General features: G+C 43.2%; 1 protein-coding gene across 1 annotated transcript in view; it reads left to right on the top strand.

The window, feature by feature from the left end:
* LOC148515423 (3',5'-cyclic-AMP phosphodiesterase 4B-like) overlaps positions 1-18,617 on the top strand; it is a gene marked incomplete at its 3' end in the record, with an annotated part of 643,191 nt that overhangs the window by 609,088 nt on the left and 15,486 nt on the right. The window contains exon 3 of the mRNA XM_088479880.1: positions 16,491-16,676. Coding sequence (XP_088336006.1) covers positions 16,491-16,676 — 186 coding nt within the window. The remainder of the gene's footprint in view (positions 1-16,490; positions 16,677-18,617) is intronic.

Below are 18,617 nucleotides of genomic sequence, written 5' to 3'. Positions count from 1 at the left end.
AGTTAGAATGAAACCAGCGGTAGGTGCAGGTGGAACAGCCGGGACCCTGGAGACTATGGAGCCAGATGCCCCCTTCAGGGCTGGCGCCCGGCGGCAACTGACTCCATTGTCTCCGGGAGTTCCGCCACTGAGACCAGCTGTGGCCAACCCATGGCTCTTGAGCCGCATGCGGCTCCATTCTTCTGATGGGGCTCCCCTGGCTGACACAGACTGCCTCCTCTGATAGGACAGCTGTTCAGAGGAGGCTCCTCCTTTGTAGCAGTCAGCTACGCTCCGGAGGCATGTACAGCAGCGGTGTGACGTCAAACGGGAGACTGAACCTGCAGCTAGGTAAGACCTCCATATACGTTCCAACTCTACTCTACGTGGAACGCATCCATGAGGATTACCGCTACCAGCGGGAAGCGCCCTTCTACTTAAAGCATTGGAGGAAGTGGATGTGTTCCACGTAGAGTAGAGTTGGAACGCATATGGAGGTCCGTGAGGTGACTTCCGGGTTTGCGGAAAGTAAGTGATGACGCAAACCGGAAGCGCCATGCGTTCCATGTGTGGAATACATAAGTAAACGCGGCTATTCCTCGCTATTTTAGGACCTTTTAGGATATATCATGGATGGAGAGGATCACTATGGGTAGTCCTGAACATCTGGAAGAAACTCATATAAGTATCATTTAAGGAATTAGGATAAAAACGCAGAAACGCGTTGGTGGTGAAATCTATGGGGGCAAAGAGTCCAGCAGAGGAATTTGTGCAGGTCCTTATTGCACTCTGATAAGTATCTGATGTTCTAGCATTTGAACCCGGGCTATTGCTATAATCATACAGAGGCAAATTTGGGTGCGCTAAACAGGTACCCCACATTATCTGATATGGGACTGCATATATCATTTTGTGTCCATGTCTTAATGTGTATTTTGGATTGAATAAAATGGTACTTCACTATATATACCCCATTTCTTTCCTTTTTTATATATATCAACCGTTTAATGGAGAATTATTGAAAGTATAACATCAGAAAGTAAGAGTACGGTTATATTTGCATTATAAAATCCCATCCCACGGACATTAATAAAGGATTTGGATTTCGAACGCACATAATTGGAAAATAACACGAGAAATACCCCAGGGAGCGCAAAGAACCACGATGACTTTATTGTAGACACTCCTACAAACGTCATGCCAGGGGTGTGGCCTAGCTGGCACAAGGTCACGCCCATCTCGGCTCTATCACATATCTGCAGATATTTTTGGTATCTTTGCCTCTGAATGATTGGCCAGCCCTGCAGTAGCCCATACACATGTACAGTAATACCATAGTGCTGTGTACATGCTGCTTGGTCTCTTCACCACAGGCTGTGTGCATCCACCGTGTGCTGTGCCCTGATTAACGCTTATGATGTAATTAGATCAATGGTGGCAAAGGACATTTGACAATAAACATTGATTATAACTGGGAGGGAGGTGAGTGATGCAGAGTGACTGGGAATCCTTTGCCAAACACAGACTATTGCAAACCATGGGGGGGTCTATTGGGCAGGGAGATGTCACTGAGAGGTAACTGAAACTGCATATGTAGGAGAAGCAGATTATATGTTATACAGAGATGGAAGTACACTCTATTTAATGTGTGTATGTGTATGTATATAAATAAATATGTATTTACACCATGCTACATAGAGATCACAGATTGTTGCAGGAAGAAATTCAAGTTGTGCAATGCTGACACTAAAATACACAAAGGACACTGGTACAATAAGGGACACAAGGAACTGCTGGCCGAAGAAATCCTGCCCTGTAGAACTTGCACTCTAATATACAGCATGCTGAGCTACAATACAGAGACCAGCAACCATTGAAAGTAATCCTCCACAGCAGAGTTTGCACTCTAATATGCAATGTGTAGAGATGCATTAAAGAGGGCAGTAAATATTAAAAATAATCCTGACCCAAAGAGCTTGCACTCCTAAACAGTGTGTAGAATCCCAATACAGAGAGCGTACCTATTGATGGAAAGGAATCCTGAAGAGCTTGCACTTTAATATACAAAGTGCATACATAGAGCAGTAATTATTTATAAAAAGGATTCCTGCCCTGCAGAGCATGTACTGTAGTTTGCATTGTACAGAGCTACAATACAGAGAGCAGTAAGTATTGAAAGAGGGGAATCCTGACCTGCAGAGCTTGCACTCCAATATGCAATGTACAGAGCTACAACACGGAGAGCATGAACTATTTTTCACACAGAAATATATACAAAGGACAGAATGAGGACTATCTGCTGAGTTACATGGGACCCTTTCCCTGCAAAGCTTACACTTTAATAAACAGGGGACACAAATACAAGAGAGCGATAGAGAAGAGTTGCAGAGGCCACTGATGTAATACAGAGACAAACTAGTAAGTGAAGGGAATCTTGTTCTCCAGAGTACAGTTATAGACAGTTGCAGGATGACGGAATAAATGAAATCTTAAGTGGAACGTGTAAGCCCATAGCAACGTTAACCTTGCTAACTAGACGAGAGGAATTTGAAATGTCTGCTTATTGTGGCTTGTAGCTGTGTCCTTCACAGAAATCTGTGCTGGAAGGGATGAAAGTTTAGATTCCCATCCACACTCATTTTATCGCTATTGAATCTACATTTCTGTTTATTTTATTTTAAAGTTATCAATTTTTTTGGCAAATTTCATATCCTCTGTTAAAATAGGCTTTAACACTTTGCCTTATTTTAAAATCAATGCAATATTGTAACTTAGAACTAACGTTTGTGGAACAGCAGGTCACAGCATGGCATGCATAGTTCCACAACAGCTGGAGGTCCCCAGTTCCCTGATATAGCGCCATACCAGAGCCTTGGACTGAGCTGGCATGTGCCGTCACCGATGGCTTCTGACTTACTTTTACCCTGCTGTGTGAGTGTCCTAGCATCAGGTAAATTAGATTGCAAGCTCCACTGGGGCAGGAAGTGATGTGACAGTGTTTCATTCTGTGACTGTACAGCGCTGCTGCATATGCTCCTGCTATGAAACAAGTGATTATGATAATGGTGAATTTCTTGTCGGTTAACACAGTTAAGACTTTCATTGTCACAATTTCTGTTTGTTAATATGATAAATTACATGTTCTTTTGGGATTTTCTGACCATTTTTATGCTTTGTCTGAAATATATTTGTCTTCTGTTCCATTAAATTTAAATAGAAAACCTATAGTTCTTCTTATTGCTGCTATTGTTATATAAAGTGTTGCACAGCTGAGCAGTCTCGCTATTCATTTGGACTTTGTACGCTCTCATTACCATATGTTATACATATAAGCACCGTCCCTGCCAGTGTTTGTTGCTGGATATCCCTATGGGGGGTTGTGGACTACAATTACCGTTGCCCTGCTGCTCCCAGTCCTCACTTTTACAATGAAGTGTTTGTCCTGGCCTGCACACCTTACGTCAATACTGTCACCATCAGTGGGAGGGAGCCCGCGGGGACCAGGATGTGACAGGCCACCCCATGGGGACAGACGTCATCCCTTCTCTGTGCACCACAAGGGTGATGTCCAAGTGTCTCTCTGTTGCTGTGTTACTTAGTTCCTATTCCCCTGTAGCTGCTGGTCTCTGCTTCCTATGGATATTTTGTTCTTGAGCCTGTTACTGTAGGTGATTTCTGGGACGGGAACATAATGAGAGAATTATCCGTTACCGTCAATGTTTTCGCTCGCTCTCTGCAAATGTGACAATTATCATTCCGTAGTGCGAAGTATTTCGTTTGCAGTAGGCCAACTAGTATACAGCTCTCTGCCACACTTGGTGCTGCTGAGGACATTCTGAAGATCTGATTGATGACAGATAGACAAGCAGGCAAGGAAGCATGATGACTGTAAGGTGCCACAGCCTCAGTCAAACTGTCCATACTCAGGGGCAGATGTACTAATCAGCACCTAACTGTAATTTTTCAAACACAGCCTGTAACATTTAACAGTTAGGAGCAGAATGGCTGGTAGTTTATCACTCTCCAATTTATCACTTTCCAGAGCTTAGTAAATTTCCCAAGGTGTTGAGACGCTTGTACACTTCTTTTTACAATTCATTTTGTTCAGTGTCCGGACACTAGTGCCAGAAAAATAAGTCTAAGGGCCGTATTCAATTAGCGTCGAAAAGCCGTAATCTGCTAAAAAGCTTTGCAGGTGACATCATTTCTCCAGGTGGAAACTTTTCGCCGTATTCAATTGCAAAGACTTTTCACGTACACGGAAAGTCAATGCAATGTAATAGGCAAAAAAGTTTCGCCTATGAATACCCGGCGGAATAAAGGACAGACCCCCAAAGGAAAACTGTCTCAAAAAACCGCAAAAAAAAAAAAGAGGGACACCCCAAAAAAACATTTTGAAAATCGAGGTGAAAAAGTACAAAGTTGGGGTACAAACTTAAAAACTAGTGAAATAAGCTTTTGGGGGATCTGCAAGTATGGGGGAGGTGGTTTTTTCTTTTTATTATTATTGCAGGTGCGTTTTTAACGCTTTTTAAGACTTCACTTTTGCGTTTTTTAACCATGCTTGCACCCATTTTCATGTACCCCAAATTTGCTGGAACTAGTTATTTTCTCCAAAAAAAACCTGCTAAATGCTATTCTTCACCACTTGTGCAAAGATGCTATATACAGGCAATTGAAAGCACTTAAGTACCCCAGATAGCTCCAGGGGGGCTAATCGGGGACATCTATACTGATCTCCAATGTTAGTGCAGCTTTTGGGGGCTGTCAGGCTGATTTCCCCAAAACTGGCAGCACTTTTCGCCTGTTTGAGATTCGACGGGACGCGTTTTCGCATCCTTTGGGATTGAATACGGCGAATAGCAGGGGCACGCAAACGAAAAGTTGCAAAAACTCGCGAAGTCGGTGAAAAGTGTGGCATGCGAAAAGTCCAGGACTTTTCGCACCTAATTGAATATGCCCCTAAGGCCGGAGTACAGCCATGGCCAAAAGTTTTGAGAATGACATAAGTATTGGTTTTCACAAAGTTTGCTGCTTCAGTGTTTTAGACCTTTTTGTCAGATGTCACTATGATATACTGAAGTAACATTACAAGCATTTAATAAGTGTTAAAGGCTTTTATTGACAATTACATTAAGTTTATGCAGAGTCAATATTTGCAGTTTTTTTTTTTTTTCAAGACCTCTGCAACTCTCCCTGGCATGCTGTCAATCATCTTCTGGGCCAAATGCTTGGAGTTTGTCAGAATTTGTGGGTTTTTGTTTGTCCATCCGCCTCTTGAGGATTGACCACAAGTTCTCGATGGGATTAAGGTCTGGGGAGTTTGCCATGGACCCAAAATGTTGATGTTTTGTTCCCCGAGCCACTTAGTTATCACTGTTGCCTTATGGCAAGGTGCTCCATGCTGGAAAAGGCATTGTTCATCACCAAACTGTTTTTGGATGGTTGGGAGAAGTTGCTCCTGGAGGATGTTTTGGTACCATTCTTTATTCATGGCTGTGTTCTTCAAAATTGTGAGTGATCCCACTCCCTTGGCTGAGAAGCAACCTTGGCTGAAGCAGTAAACTTTGTGAAAATCAATATTTGTGTAATTCTCAATACTTTTGGCCATGACTGTACACACTAGTGGATAGACCGCTCGTTCCTTCAACGAACAAACATATTAGTAGTGGATCGGCCAGTGTGTACACCCGATATGTCTGTGAAAGACAGAGTTCACAGACATATCAGCACAGCTGATGACAATAAATCTTGCAGATATATCGGCACAGGTGGCTGTGTGTAATGCCAACCCGCCGACTGTACATACACTTTCCGCAGGGACCGCTGACACTGACATCTCAACTGGCTAGGCAAATTTAAATGCTCACCCAGTTGTGATATCAGCCCAGACACATCGAGCAGCCGATTAGTAAGTGTGCATAGCTTACTATTCTTGAGCTTGAGTGTAGGCATCGCATGAATTCGTACCTCTTACAGTGAGTTTCGAAACAAGGGGTCTATTCTTAAAGAAAATGAAAACTGAATTGTTATCACTATTGGATCTATTCATGTAGAACATGAAGTGGCTACTAAAAGATATCACTATATATCGCATCACATCGATGCGATATATAGTGAAGTAGCCATTCATGTACACTTACTTATCCGGCGTCTTCGGGCGCTGTCCGGCCCCTCCGCGATCCCTGTATGCAGTGAGAAGACAGACATATCCTGATGCTTGTATTCTTACTGTGCATGCGCTGGTGTCTGAGAGCAGCGGGTCACGTCAGACCTGCGGCAAATGACACTAGGAAAAGGGGGTGGAGCCAGCAACAGGTGCAGGATAGACAGCAGGGATGTATGCAGCTTCCCTGCTCTGTTTGGCTTGCGGTACAGATAAGCCATCCTCAGCTGACTAATCTATACCGCAGGAGAGGAGCGGAAAGCTGAGCTTTCTGTTCCTTCATGAATCGCACTCACCATACAATAGTATGGTGATGTGATGCAGGCATGGAGCAAGGGGGCTGCTGGATGAGCAATACACTACTCCACAGTAAACTTGCCCCATGAATAGCACAAAGCAGAGAAGAGCCCTGATTTCAGCTAGACAGGGTTCTTCTCTGCTACATGAATAGACTCCTATATATCATTGTTTCGATGCGATATATAGCTTTGTTAAGTAGCTATTCATGTATACTATGCTTACCTTTCCGGCAATGCAATCCAGGGGTCTGGCGGTCCTGCCTTCGGCGGCAGGGTGAGTAGCCAGAAGGCGATGGCAGGTCCTTCCTGCGCATGTGGCGGCTGAGCTCAGGGGAGGCAGCAGTGGCTGCTGAGACATCAAGGGGGCAGAGCTAGCACCTGGTGCCGGGCACTGCGGGCAGAAGACAGGGAGGCAAGTAACTTCCCTGCCAGCTTCGTGACGGTGGTCAGATTACGGTATCCTGAGATGGCGAATCTGAACACACAGGAGAAGCATAAAGCAGAGCTTTCCATCCTGTAATGAACCATACAACCTTGAGTCCTTTTCAGAAGCACAATATAATAAAATCATTATTAAGGGGTCTATCCAGCAAGAGTAACAATGTTGCCCAGAATATTATCGGGCAACATCGTCACGAGTTTTTTATCAATTATGATAATTTATTGCTGCTATTCAACAATATTTTCTGCAGGGACAACGGATGCGGTAACACGCTGTCCCTGCGATGTCACAGAAGGCATTGTTTTGGGGATTCTGAAAACAATACCTTCTGTTTGTTCTACTTGCGGTGACCGCCGACGGGGTAAGTACATCTGCAGCCTGTCCAAATTGACATGTGTATAAAGGCTTTATATTAGTCTGTATACATGTATATTTATGTGATTTTTATATTTAACGTTTATATATAAATGTTAAATATAATCGCACATAAATATAAATGTATACAGGCTAGTATAAAACCTGTATACACATGTCAATCAATTTAGGCAGGTCTGACATGCTCTAGGTGGACTTACTTGTCGGCGGTCACCAGAAAGCAGGGACAGAGATTGGGCGTACTTACAAGATGCTGCAGGGACTTATGGGAAAATTCCCTCTGCCCCTGCAGTTTTCAGGATATTAAGTATTTTCTCATATAGCGCCTGTGGCCGGAGGCAGGCCACACGGGGTTAATGGCTGCCACAGCAGTGAAGGGGTTAACCCCCGTGCTGTGCCGTCATTTTTAAAAGGACAGTGTAAAAGCACACTGCACATGGTTTATAATAAACTGTATTAAAGTATATATGTATTGCTGTAATGCACTGCAGCTGATCTGCAATGCATTAGTGCATGATGCAGAGTATATTTAATAGGCTATGCACTATATGGTTTAAATGTATATTTTGTAGAGAAAATGCACTTATAAGGAATGTATAAGTTGTTTGTGTTAGAAGGCTGTAACAGTTAAGTGAAATGGTTATGAGACCTTCTCACCTCCTGACATAGGAAGTGATATGTTAATCATCCTGACCTACAGTATGATAGTGGTCAGACCCATTGTGTAACAAAGCTTTCTTTGAAGTGCATTCCAAGTGACCTCTGGCTGGAAGGTTACTGTGTGAATGGTGTCATATAGCCAAACACTTCACATACAGAACTTACTTTTGAGAAGACAATTAATTTGTTTTTAAGAAGATCCTTGTGGATGCCACTTCTAAAAGCTGAATGTGTTATGGTTGGAAATGCCACACTGATAAGGATCAATGTCATTTACCATTTCCTGTGACATGTTATACCAACATTATAGGAGACAGTATAATGTATGATAAATCAGTTTGTGTTGGTGGATTAGGAAGGAGGATATTGAGAGACTCCTTTGAAATGTAATATGTTGTTAATTTATGTTTTCTGAAATAGCCTGATTGGCTAGAGGGAACACAGGGTGGATTTGCCCCCCTGTGATGTTGTGTGTAAGAATGACATAAAAAGAGGGACTGTGAGCCCTGTATGTGTACAACCCTGTAACTTCTGTGTGGAGGAGACCTGCTGATAAGATTCCTGTATGTGGTACATCTTTGAAAATCCTTTGTGGAGAATTGCTGTTTGATTTCTGTGTGATATCCCCTTCAGACGGAAGGGAAGGTCTTCTTTAAGACATTGAGCAAATAAACACTGTTTGCCTTTACCAATTGCCTCAATCTTGCGACCAACAGAATTGCGCCAAAACGCTATTCCGTTCTCCTGCTGTTCTGGGTAAGAGCTCCGTGTCTCCAAGTTCAAGCCCTCTGCCAAGCTACCGTGCAGACCTGGTCCATTGCGAGGGATCAGGTGGGAACAGCCGACACCAACCAGGAGGTGTGTCTGCAGTTAGTCAAACGCATACGCAGCAGAAGCGGTTCCAGGTTCCGAGGCAGGAGCCTGAGTGTACCTAATAAGCGGTTCCAAACGCCGATGGTAGAGTTTGGTGGTGGCAGCATCGTTAAACGCCCACGGCGCAGTGGGCGGGGTCAGTGACAGGCGGTCACTGACGGTGAGTGGGAGTCCAAAAGCGCTAACCCGTGACCAGTGACTGCCTAGGCGAAAGGCGTCCGGTCACAACGCCATTCTGATTGCATTCTATCATACATGCCTACCCTCCCGGAAGTTGCGGGAAGCTCCCGATTTTTCGGGTAACCCCCCCGCACCCCAGGAAGGGTAGGCACTTCTCCCGCATTCTGCCCACTTCCTAGTAAAGTGGGGAGAATTTTCTTGAAGACCGGCGGGTCCGCGAGTAGGGGGCACGGCCTAAAGACACGATTGTATGAGAATCGTGTCATTTTGGCCCCGTCCCTTATTTAGATAAGTGCTGTTCACGTCAAATTGTCACAAGGGAACAGGGTTAATATTGCAACCTGCCTGGCCCCGAGGCAAGTGGAAACCCCCCCTGCGTTTGCCTATGCCCCCAACACCTCCCACCTGCTTCTCCTCCCCGGGCTTCTCCCAGGGAAGAACACTCCAATGTCGGCAAGTATACGTTATATAAAGTGTTAAACCACTGTAGAGATCAATGGCTGATCCCTACAGTGTGGTATTCTGCGAGCAGGGAATTAATGGAGAAGATAATTGCATTATCTTCTCCATTATCCCATTGCTGAGTAGGGGATTTACTAAAAAATGCGGAAATTATAGCTTCCGTATTTTTTATGTAATAAAAATCATTGCTGAATAGACCCCTAAATCAGTGTAAAATCCTTGTTTATTTGTTTTACAGGTGTGAATGCTGTTTACAGTGAGTAATAAATATATAGTGGATGTGTGTTGTTTGTTTTTTGTGATTTATTTATTTTTCGCCATTTACTTCCAGTTTAAACATTTGCATAATGGATGTTTTCATCGTATGTAACGCAGGACCTGATTAATCTCAGTTTGTACAGGGATGAGGCTGCGGTCCTACTTGGCATTACCTTTACAAAGCAATCTCAAGTGGGAGGAGACTTGTGTGTTAGGGGAATCCTATAAGATTTATGCAGGACAACCAGCCAATCCTATTACCTTCGTAATTTTATTATGTCACTGAAACGTAAGAGGGATCTTTTCCCTCCCCGAAATCCCTTCCCAATGACGCAGGCCTGTGTGTTCAGCTGTTACAGTCAATTATGTGTCTCGTTGTTAACCTTGTTGCAGGGTGTCCGGCACCTGTAACCATTTCCTGCCCGTGCTGTGTGTCGGCACTTTGTCCTGCCTGATCACTGCAGTGAGTGGATTTTATTACAACATTTCACCTACAGGAATATAATTTAGACCGCCCATTCTGATGCTAACGTTCTTTAAGGTTGCGCTTTGCATTAGATGCATTTGCACTATTTGCATTAGATTTATCTCCTGTTACAGTTTTATTGACGTTCAGGAGGGGAGGTTTCTGGTTTACATCTATTTGCACCAGCACTTTCTGTGGTTTCGCAGCCCGTGACTCAACCATTGATTTTTAGGGTCTGAGCACATGTTGCTTATTACAGCAATTTTTTTTTTGGCAATAAGTCGCGTTACATCATTGTGTTTATGTTGGCTATTATGGCTCAGCGATTGTATTACAAGCACGCTTTCTGTATTTATTATGACACTTTTATATTGTATAATAGTCTCGGTACATTTTGAGACAATTGACACTTTTTGAAAAATAAAAACAAATTGCTGGCATGACCTGAACTGGGTACTGACGGTTTTATTTATTGCTGCTACTTTTGTTGCTGATCTCCAAAGGGAAAGCTTTCTAGCTAAAGATGTGTCCACATAGATCTAGACTCCTTGCGCATTAAACAGCCCTTCTAGTCGCGCCATACCTTGGCATGACTGTAGCGCCGAGCGTGTTTAGAACGCACAAGCAGCTTCTGCTGATTAAAATGATATGCGACATGCCTATGTTCTGTGTGCAACTGCTGGTGTTTCTTCATGCGAAATGCTATGTTCTATGTTACAGTGTCACAGCTGCTGACACTGTAACGTAGCATTTTGCATGCAGATACACCCGCAGTTGCACATGGAACATAGGCAAGTCGCATATCATTTTAATCAGCAGAAGCTGCTTGTGTATTCTAATTGCATCACCATCACTGTGTGAATAAGACTCATCTGAAGGTAAAAAGTCCACAAACAGAAGCTCAGCGCTACCGAGTCACACTGCACTCACACATTATGCGTAATGTAACTTGTAGCGCAAAGAGGATAGATGTATGTGGACACACGTGTACAATAAGGAACCTTAGGAAATGTTATGTTATATATGTATAATCCAAACATCCAACTAGGCATCAGGGGCAGTAGGTGTCCATCGGCGTACGATACAAGCTTTATGCATCCAGTTGACCACAGAACCTATTGGAGACTTCTGATATCTCCAGACAGGAAAGCAATTCCCCCTCTACAATCAGTTGTGGACATTTTCCGGTATTGATGTCTGTAGATGACTATCTCACCAGCAAGGACGCCGTGTTCTTGTGTAAACACATGTGAATGGGAGAGAGTAATGTATTACAAAGTTAATAATTCTACTCCTTGTTAATTAATCAATGTAAGTGTTTGCCATGTATGTATAGTCGTAGAGCTATGGAGACACGAGGGGCTGGACAGTAAACACAACAAGCCTGGCGTAGCGAGGAGGGCGAGTTGTCAGGTGACATTTGGTAGATGCTCGACCTTACTGACGTGTTTAATGGATTATGTGTATAAATCCAGCTTGGGAAGTTGTACGACCTAATCACATAGAGATGTCTAATGAGTCCTTATCACTGCTTGATAACATGACTTATTTAGGTGCATATTATAGTAGCGTCATGCGTTGTCACAATATTCATCAGACTGTGAAATAAGGTATACAGACGTTACCTCACCTGACTTTCTATTTATAAGAGTGTAGAACCGGTTCCTTCCGGCCACCATAATAATTCCCTATACATGTATCACAATCACCCACTGGCATACATATATAAATTTGTTCATGCATACATGCTTTATAGACATACATTGTAAGGTAAAACCCGTGCATCTCATCAAACACGTGTTCACCGATCTACGACCACGAAATTGGTGACAGTCCCTGTGATCTACTTCATTACTCATGATGAAAGACATGCCTACAGAGGTATCCTTTTTGCACTATATGGTGCAAGACGCCTGGCACGACCATTTGGTAGCCATTCCCATGCTACATACTCTTGTTATTTTTTTCACAACTTTGCATCTTACTTTGCTTATAGTGTGCTAGGTACTTAGAATTAGTATTTTGTGGCAAAGGAATTATACTTTAACTATATGGCGCCACAAGGGGTTCGCCGCGCTTTAAAAAGTACAGAAATGGTATGAACAAAACAAATAAAAAGTTACTTACTGTACAAAACACTGCAGGACATGTACAAAGTATATAACCATTACTACCTCAGCAGTTCTAATACCCAAAAAGGCAGCAGGACAGCTGAACACAAAGGTTTGGTTCCGTTGGTGACAGTGGGAGGAGATTATGATATAAGGGAGGGAAGCACATGAGGGAAGAAAGCCCCTTCTTGTGAGAGCTTACAATCCAAAGGGTAGGGGCAGACAGACAGGGGTGACACAGATGGGGCAGACAGTGAGGAGGGGGGAATGGAGCAGTGGGTTAGAATGAGAGCGGGAAGGCTTTGGTAAAGTAGTGTGCCTTGAGAGCCCATTTGAAGCTTTGTAGAGGTGGAGAGTCTGATGGGGAGAGGGATAAAGTTCCAGTGGTAGGGAGCAACACGGGCAACATGTTGGAGGCTGGAGAAGGAGGAAGTAATCAGTTTGGAGGATAGGCAGCGTTCATTTGTGGAGCGAAGTGAGCAGGCAGGAGTGCTAAGCGAGTTTAAGTCAAAGATGTAACTAGGAGAGGGTGCATCAGATGAAACCACGCCAGCCCATTGGCACCTGCCACTGAGGGCAGCTGCATTTACATTTCCCCGATGGCTCCTTAGCTCTGCAGCCGCCAGGGCAATGTATATGCAGCAGCCCTCAGCCCCTCAGTGTATACCAGACGGATGCAGAGAGGAGCAGCCCCTGGGGACATATAAATATAGCGGAGCATCTACTGTCCTGCGCGTCACAATCTCCCATATATCGTTTTAATGATATATTGGAAAATATTAATATTCATAAACATTTCTTTTAATACTATGGGCCGTATTCAATTTGAGGCGAAATGCCGGAATCGGCGATGATTTACCGCCGATGGCGTCCTTTTCACCTATTTCAATTATCCCCGTATTCAATTACATTGACTTTTCGCCGGTGCGAAAAGTCAATGTAAAAAACGGGGATAAGTTTTCACCAGCCTTTTGCTGGCGAAAAAAAGTGCAGAATTGGGGTTTAGGAGTGCAGGCTTAAGAAAAAATAGCCTGCACCCCTGGGAATGTCCCCTAAAAAAGATGTGTAAAAAAAAATAAATCAGGACACCCCAAAAAATGAACTTTAAATTTGGGGTGAAAAAAAAAATATACAGAACACACTTATAAAAAAGCCAAATTAAATCCAGAGGGGCTCCCTTATATGCGGCAGGTGTTTTCTTCATTGCAGGAGTAGCGGCAGGTGCATTTTTGAAGAATTTTTAAAAATCATTTTAGGGACTTTAAAATATGCTTGCACCCATTTTCATGTACCCCAAATATGATGGGACAAGTTATTTCCCCCCCCCAAAAAACCTAAGTGCTATTCCTCACCAATTCTTCAATAGCCGCAGCTATTACAATCCCCGACTTCCTTCAGCAGGCTTGAATGGGGGTACCCATAGTGAACCCCCATGTCTGGACATCTTTAGGGGGGAACCCAGGGACATTTCCCGAAAATTCCCCAATTTTTTGCGATACTTACCTTTCCGCCGGCTCCCGTTTTCGTAGCTTCCTAATTGAATACGGGGATAAAGCGGGTACGCGCCCAATACTTTATCCCCAGAATGCTCTGATGTGGAGCGAAAAGTCCAGCACGGACTTTTCGCTCCCTAATTGAATATGGCCCTATGACTGATTTCTTGTGTCTTTTGATTATGACGATCCGGTATCAGTCAAGAATATTGATATGGGAACGCCGATTAGGGATGGTTAAATAGTATCAAGTTCATGTGCAGTAAACCATAAAAATGTCTGTCTATGGTACACTGTGACTGAAAAAATATATTTTTAATAAAATATTGTTGGATAACTTCTAAATAAGTGTTTCCCAACCCCGGTCCCCAAGGCCAGAGCCGTAACTAGACTTTTTGGTGCCCCGTTCCAGAAAGAGCATTAGCACCCCCCCTCATTTTTCAAATAGGGACATAAGATAGTGCACCCAAAACGGGGCCAATGCCTCATGGGGAAGGGCCAGGGAAGAGATAGGGAGACCAGGAGATGCTGGGGATAAATTAAGAGGAAGCTGCAACTGATAATGATAATAAACAGGAAAATTGACAGGCCCAAACAGCGCCCCCTGCCCTGCGGTGCCCTGTGCCATGGAACAGGTCTCACCACCCTAGTTACGGCCCTGCTCAAGGCACACTAACAATTCAGGTTTTAGTGTTATCCATGCTTGAGCACAGATGGTTAAATCAAAATAAGTAAGGTTCTAATTAACACACCTGTGCTCAAGTATAACTATCCTTTAAAACCTGGACTGTTAAGGTGCCTACACACTTGGCAATGTGCTCACGATCCGACGATATGTCCGATTTCCCCTTGAACTCTCCCCAGCCCCCCGGCAGTCGTCGGCACGATTTGGTGTTAAAAAACTGTCCAATGTGACAAATGATATATCGTGCCTCCTAACTATTCCAGTGCATCCTGACTGAGATTGTCAGATCTGCCCTACAGCACGGCAGATCTGAAGATGCGATGTACGACCAGGGGGTACGCGCATCAGCATCGTGATTTGGGCATCAGCATCGTGATTTGGGCATCGGCATCGTGATTTTTCGTCACGATTTGTCGGAATTGGGCAAATCGTCTAAAAAATCGCCAAGTGTGTAGGCACCTTTAGTGTTCTAAATAGATGTTGTTGGCATAATTCAAACATAAAAAACAACAATTTCTGAGACTTTTTGAAAACATTTTAGCAAGTTAAGTACTAAGGAGGAGATGTATCAAGCAGTGTAAAGCTGGGTACACACTGGAGCGATGGCCATTCGTTCCGACACTAGAATGAATGCCCTTGATCGGGGACTGCCCGTACACACTGGAACGAGTTAATGAACGATGAAACGATCACTGTTCCGTCCTTCATTTACTTCCTACAGGTCGCTAGCAATATCGCTAGGCTTGATGTGCAGCACATTAAACTTAGCAACTGTCGCTAGCGACCGCGGGAGCACACAACTGCCGGTACACACTGAGCGATGTAACAACAAATCGGCCGACACCGCTCCTGTGTGTGCCCAGCTTTAAGAGGTGCCATAGCAACCAATCAGCTACAAGGTAGCATTGATTAAGTGCATGCTATAAAATGTTGGTTGCTATGGGCAACTTCTGCACTTGCCCTCTTCTTCTCCAGTCTTTACAGTGTTTGATACATCTGCCCCTAAATTTCATCCAAGCCTTGCAATAAATGAATAATTAAATATATAGCTGTGTTTGACAGCATTTAATTTTACGAGGCATGTGCCATATTGTTTTTTAATAGCAGCTCTCCTGTAACCATGCACAGTAATGTACTCTACCTGCTCTTGGTCAGGGAACTCCTCATATCTAGGATACCTGTAACATACAGTAGGTCACTTTCATAGCAATGCACAGAGTGGGTGCTGCTGCGTATTGGGCGTTTTGTTATGTCACCGCTGTAGTGTGCCCCCCCCCCTCTCCCTACCCATGTGACAGTAATCTGTCACTTCTTATCACCCGCAATCTGGCCCCTTGACAGGCAGGAGATTTCCACACACAGAACAAACACTAACAGGGAGACGTGTGCCTCTGTGTAATATTTATGTTCCCGGTCCGGCATCTACAGCCAAGGAGGCAGAGGTAAGTGACCCTAGTTATAGGCCCAGCCATACAGTCCCAAATAAGGTGGAAAGCCAGTGTGTTGCATGAACCTGACCTACAAGCAATGAGCGGACGCACAGCTCACTTATAAAAGAAAACCCATCAGCATAATGAATGAATCCCCTATTATTCCTTCGCCTTTCCCTCCTTTGACCTTTTGTCCCTTCTTTTCCGCTTAATCCCCCTTCTCAACACAGCTGCCCCTATGACGTGAGCACACGCTCCAGATGTTGCAACTGTAATTTAGTAAAGCTGCTTCGCCTGAAGTTAGGGGTCCCTGATCTCATTACCCAAATAGCCGGTACATAGGGAGAGCAGTGAACTTGTGCATTTATCCCGACAAAGCTGTGTTTAGGATTAGTGTTCAATAAGAGACCTATAGGTCTGATGAGCAGTTACTCTGAGGAATACGTCAGTGTAATGAATTCTACTGTAAGCCTTGCTGACGTGTGGTGGAGTGGTTAGTATTGCTGCCTCACAGCACTGTGCAGAGTTTGTATGTATTCCCCTGGGTGCTCTGACGATGACGTACTTTGGCAGCAACCAGTAACTGGATCTCTGTTTTGTCTTCTCTACAGCTTCGATGTGGAAAATGGGCCTTCTCCAGGTCGCAGCCCGATCGATTCGCAGGCGAGTCCAGGGCTGGTGCTGCACCCCAGCTTCCCACAGAGCCAGAGGAGGGAGTCGTTCCTGTACCGCTCTGACAGCGATTACGACATGTCCCCCAAAACCATGTCCCGAAACTCCTCTGTCACCAGCGAAGCGTGAGTGTCACTAATCTTACTGGCGTATTACATAGGGAGGGTCTGCATAGCGATGCCGAATGTTTCTCTGTTACACTGCCATGCACATTGCAATGTCTGCCCCATATTACTGTCTGTGTCCCCAATTGTAGTCAGGGGCTCTATAACTGCCCCATCAATACCATCAGCACTTTATTAGACATTAAGGAGGATATTCAATTCGGAACAATGACAGCGAGTTGCCAGCATCATCACAGATCTTTCCTCTCACCCCATACAGGTACACAGGAAAATCTGTGATGCTGTGCTACTGTAATGATCACACTGCACTGTATTATAATACTGAGTATCTATACACTGATAGTGATCACACTGCACTGTATAATAATACTGAGTATCTATACACTGATAGTGATCACACTGCACTGTATAATAATACTGAGTATCTATACACTGATAGTGATCACACTGCACTGTATAATGATACTGAGTATAACTATGCACAGGTAATGATCACACTGCACTGTATAATGATACTGAGTATAACTATACACTGATAGTAATCACACTGCACTGTATAATAATACTATCAGTGTATAGTTATACTCAGTATCATTATACAGTGCAGTGTGATCACTATCAGTGTATATATACTCAGTATTATTATACAGTGCAGTGTGATCACTATCAGTGTATATATACTCAGTATTATTATACAGTGCAGTGTGATCACTATCAGTGTATATATACTCAGTATTATTATACAGTGCAGTGTGATCACTATCGGTGTATAGATACTCAGTATTATTATACAGTGCAGTGTGATTACTGAGTATCTATACACCGATAGTGATCACACTGCACTGTATAATAATACTGAGTATATATACACTGATAGTGATCACACTGCACTGTATAATGATACTGAGTATCTATACACTGATAGTGATCACACTGCACTGTATAATGATACTGAGTATCTATACACTGATAGTGATCACACTGCACTGTATAATGATACTGAGTATATATACACTAATAGTGATCACACTGCACTGTATAATGATACCGAGTATAACTATACACTGATAGTGATCACACTGCGCTGTATAATGATACCGAGTATAACTATACACTGATAGTGATCACACTGCACTGTATAATGTTACTGAGTATAACTATACACTGATAGTGATCACACTGCACTGTATAATGATACTGAGTATCTATACACTGATAGTGATCACACTGCACTGTATAATAATACTGAGTATGTATACACTGATAGTATCATTATACAGCGCAGTGTGATCATTATCAGTGTATACATACTCAGTATTATTATACAGTGCAGTGTGATCACTATCAGTGTATAGATACTCAGTATCATTATACAGTGCAGTGTGATCACTATCAGTGTATAGTTATACTCAGTAACATTATACAGTGCAGTGTGATCACTATCAGTGTATAGTTATACTCGGTATCATTATACAGCGCAGTGTGATCACTATCAGTGTATAGTTATACTCGGTATCATTATACAGTGCAGTGTGATCACTATTAGTGTATATATACTCAGTATCATTATACAGTGCAGTGTGATCACTATCAGTGTATAGATACTCAGTATCATTATACAGTGCAGTGTGATCACTATCGGTGTATAGATACTCAGTAATCACACTGCACTGTATAATAATACTGAGTATCTATACACCGATAGTGATCACACTGCACTGTATAATAATACTGAGTATATATACACTGATAGTGATCACACTGCACTGTATAATAATACTGAGTATATATACACTGATAGTGATCACACTGCACTGTATAATAATACTGAGTATATATACACTGATAGTGATCACACTGCACTGTATAATGATACTGAGTATAACTATACACTGATAGTAATCACACTGCACTGTATAATAATACTATCAGTGTATAGTT

Source organism: Taudactylus pleione, unplaced genomic scaffold (assembly GCF_031769625.1).
Source record: "Taudactylus pleione unplaced genomic scaffold, aTauple2 ptg000248l, whole genome shotgun sequence".
Taxonomy (NCBI): domain Eukaryota; kingdom Metazoa; phylum Chordata; class Amphibia; order Anura; family Myobatrachidae; genus Taudactylus; species Taudactylus pleione.
Note: the sequence above shows the minus strand (reverse complement) of the source record. Positions and strands in the feature narration are given on the sequence as shown.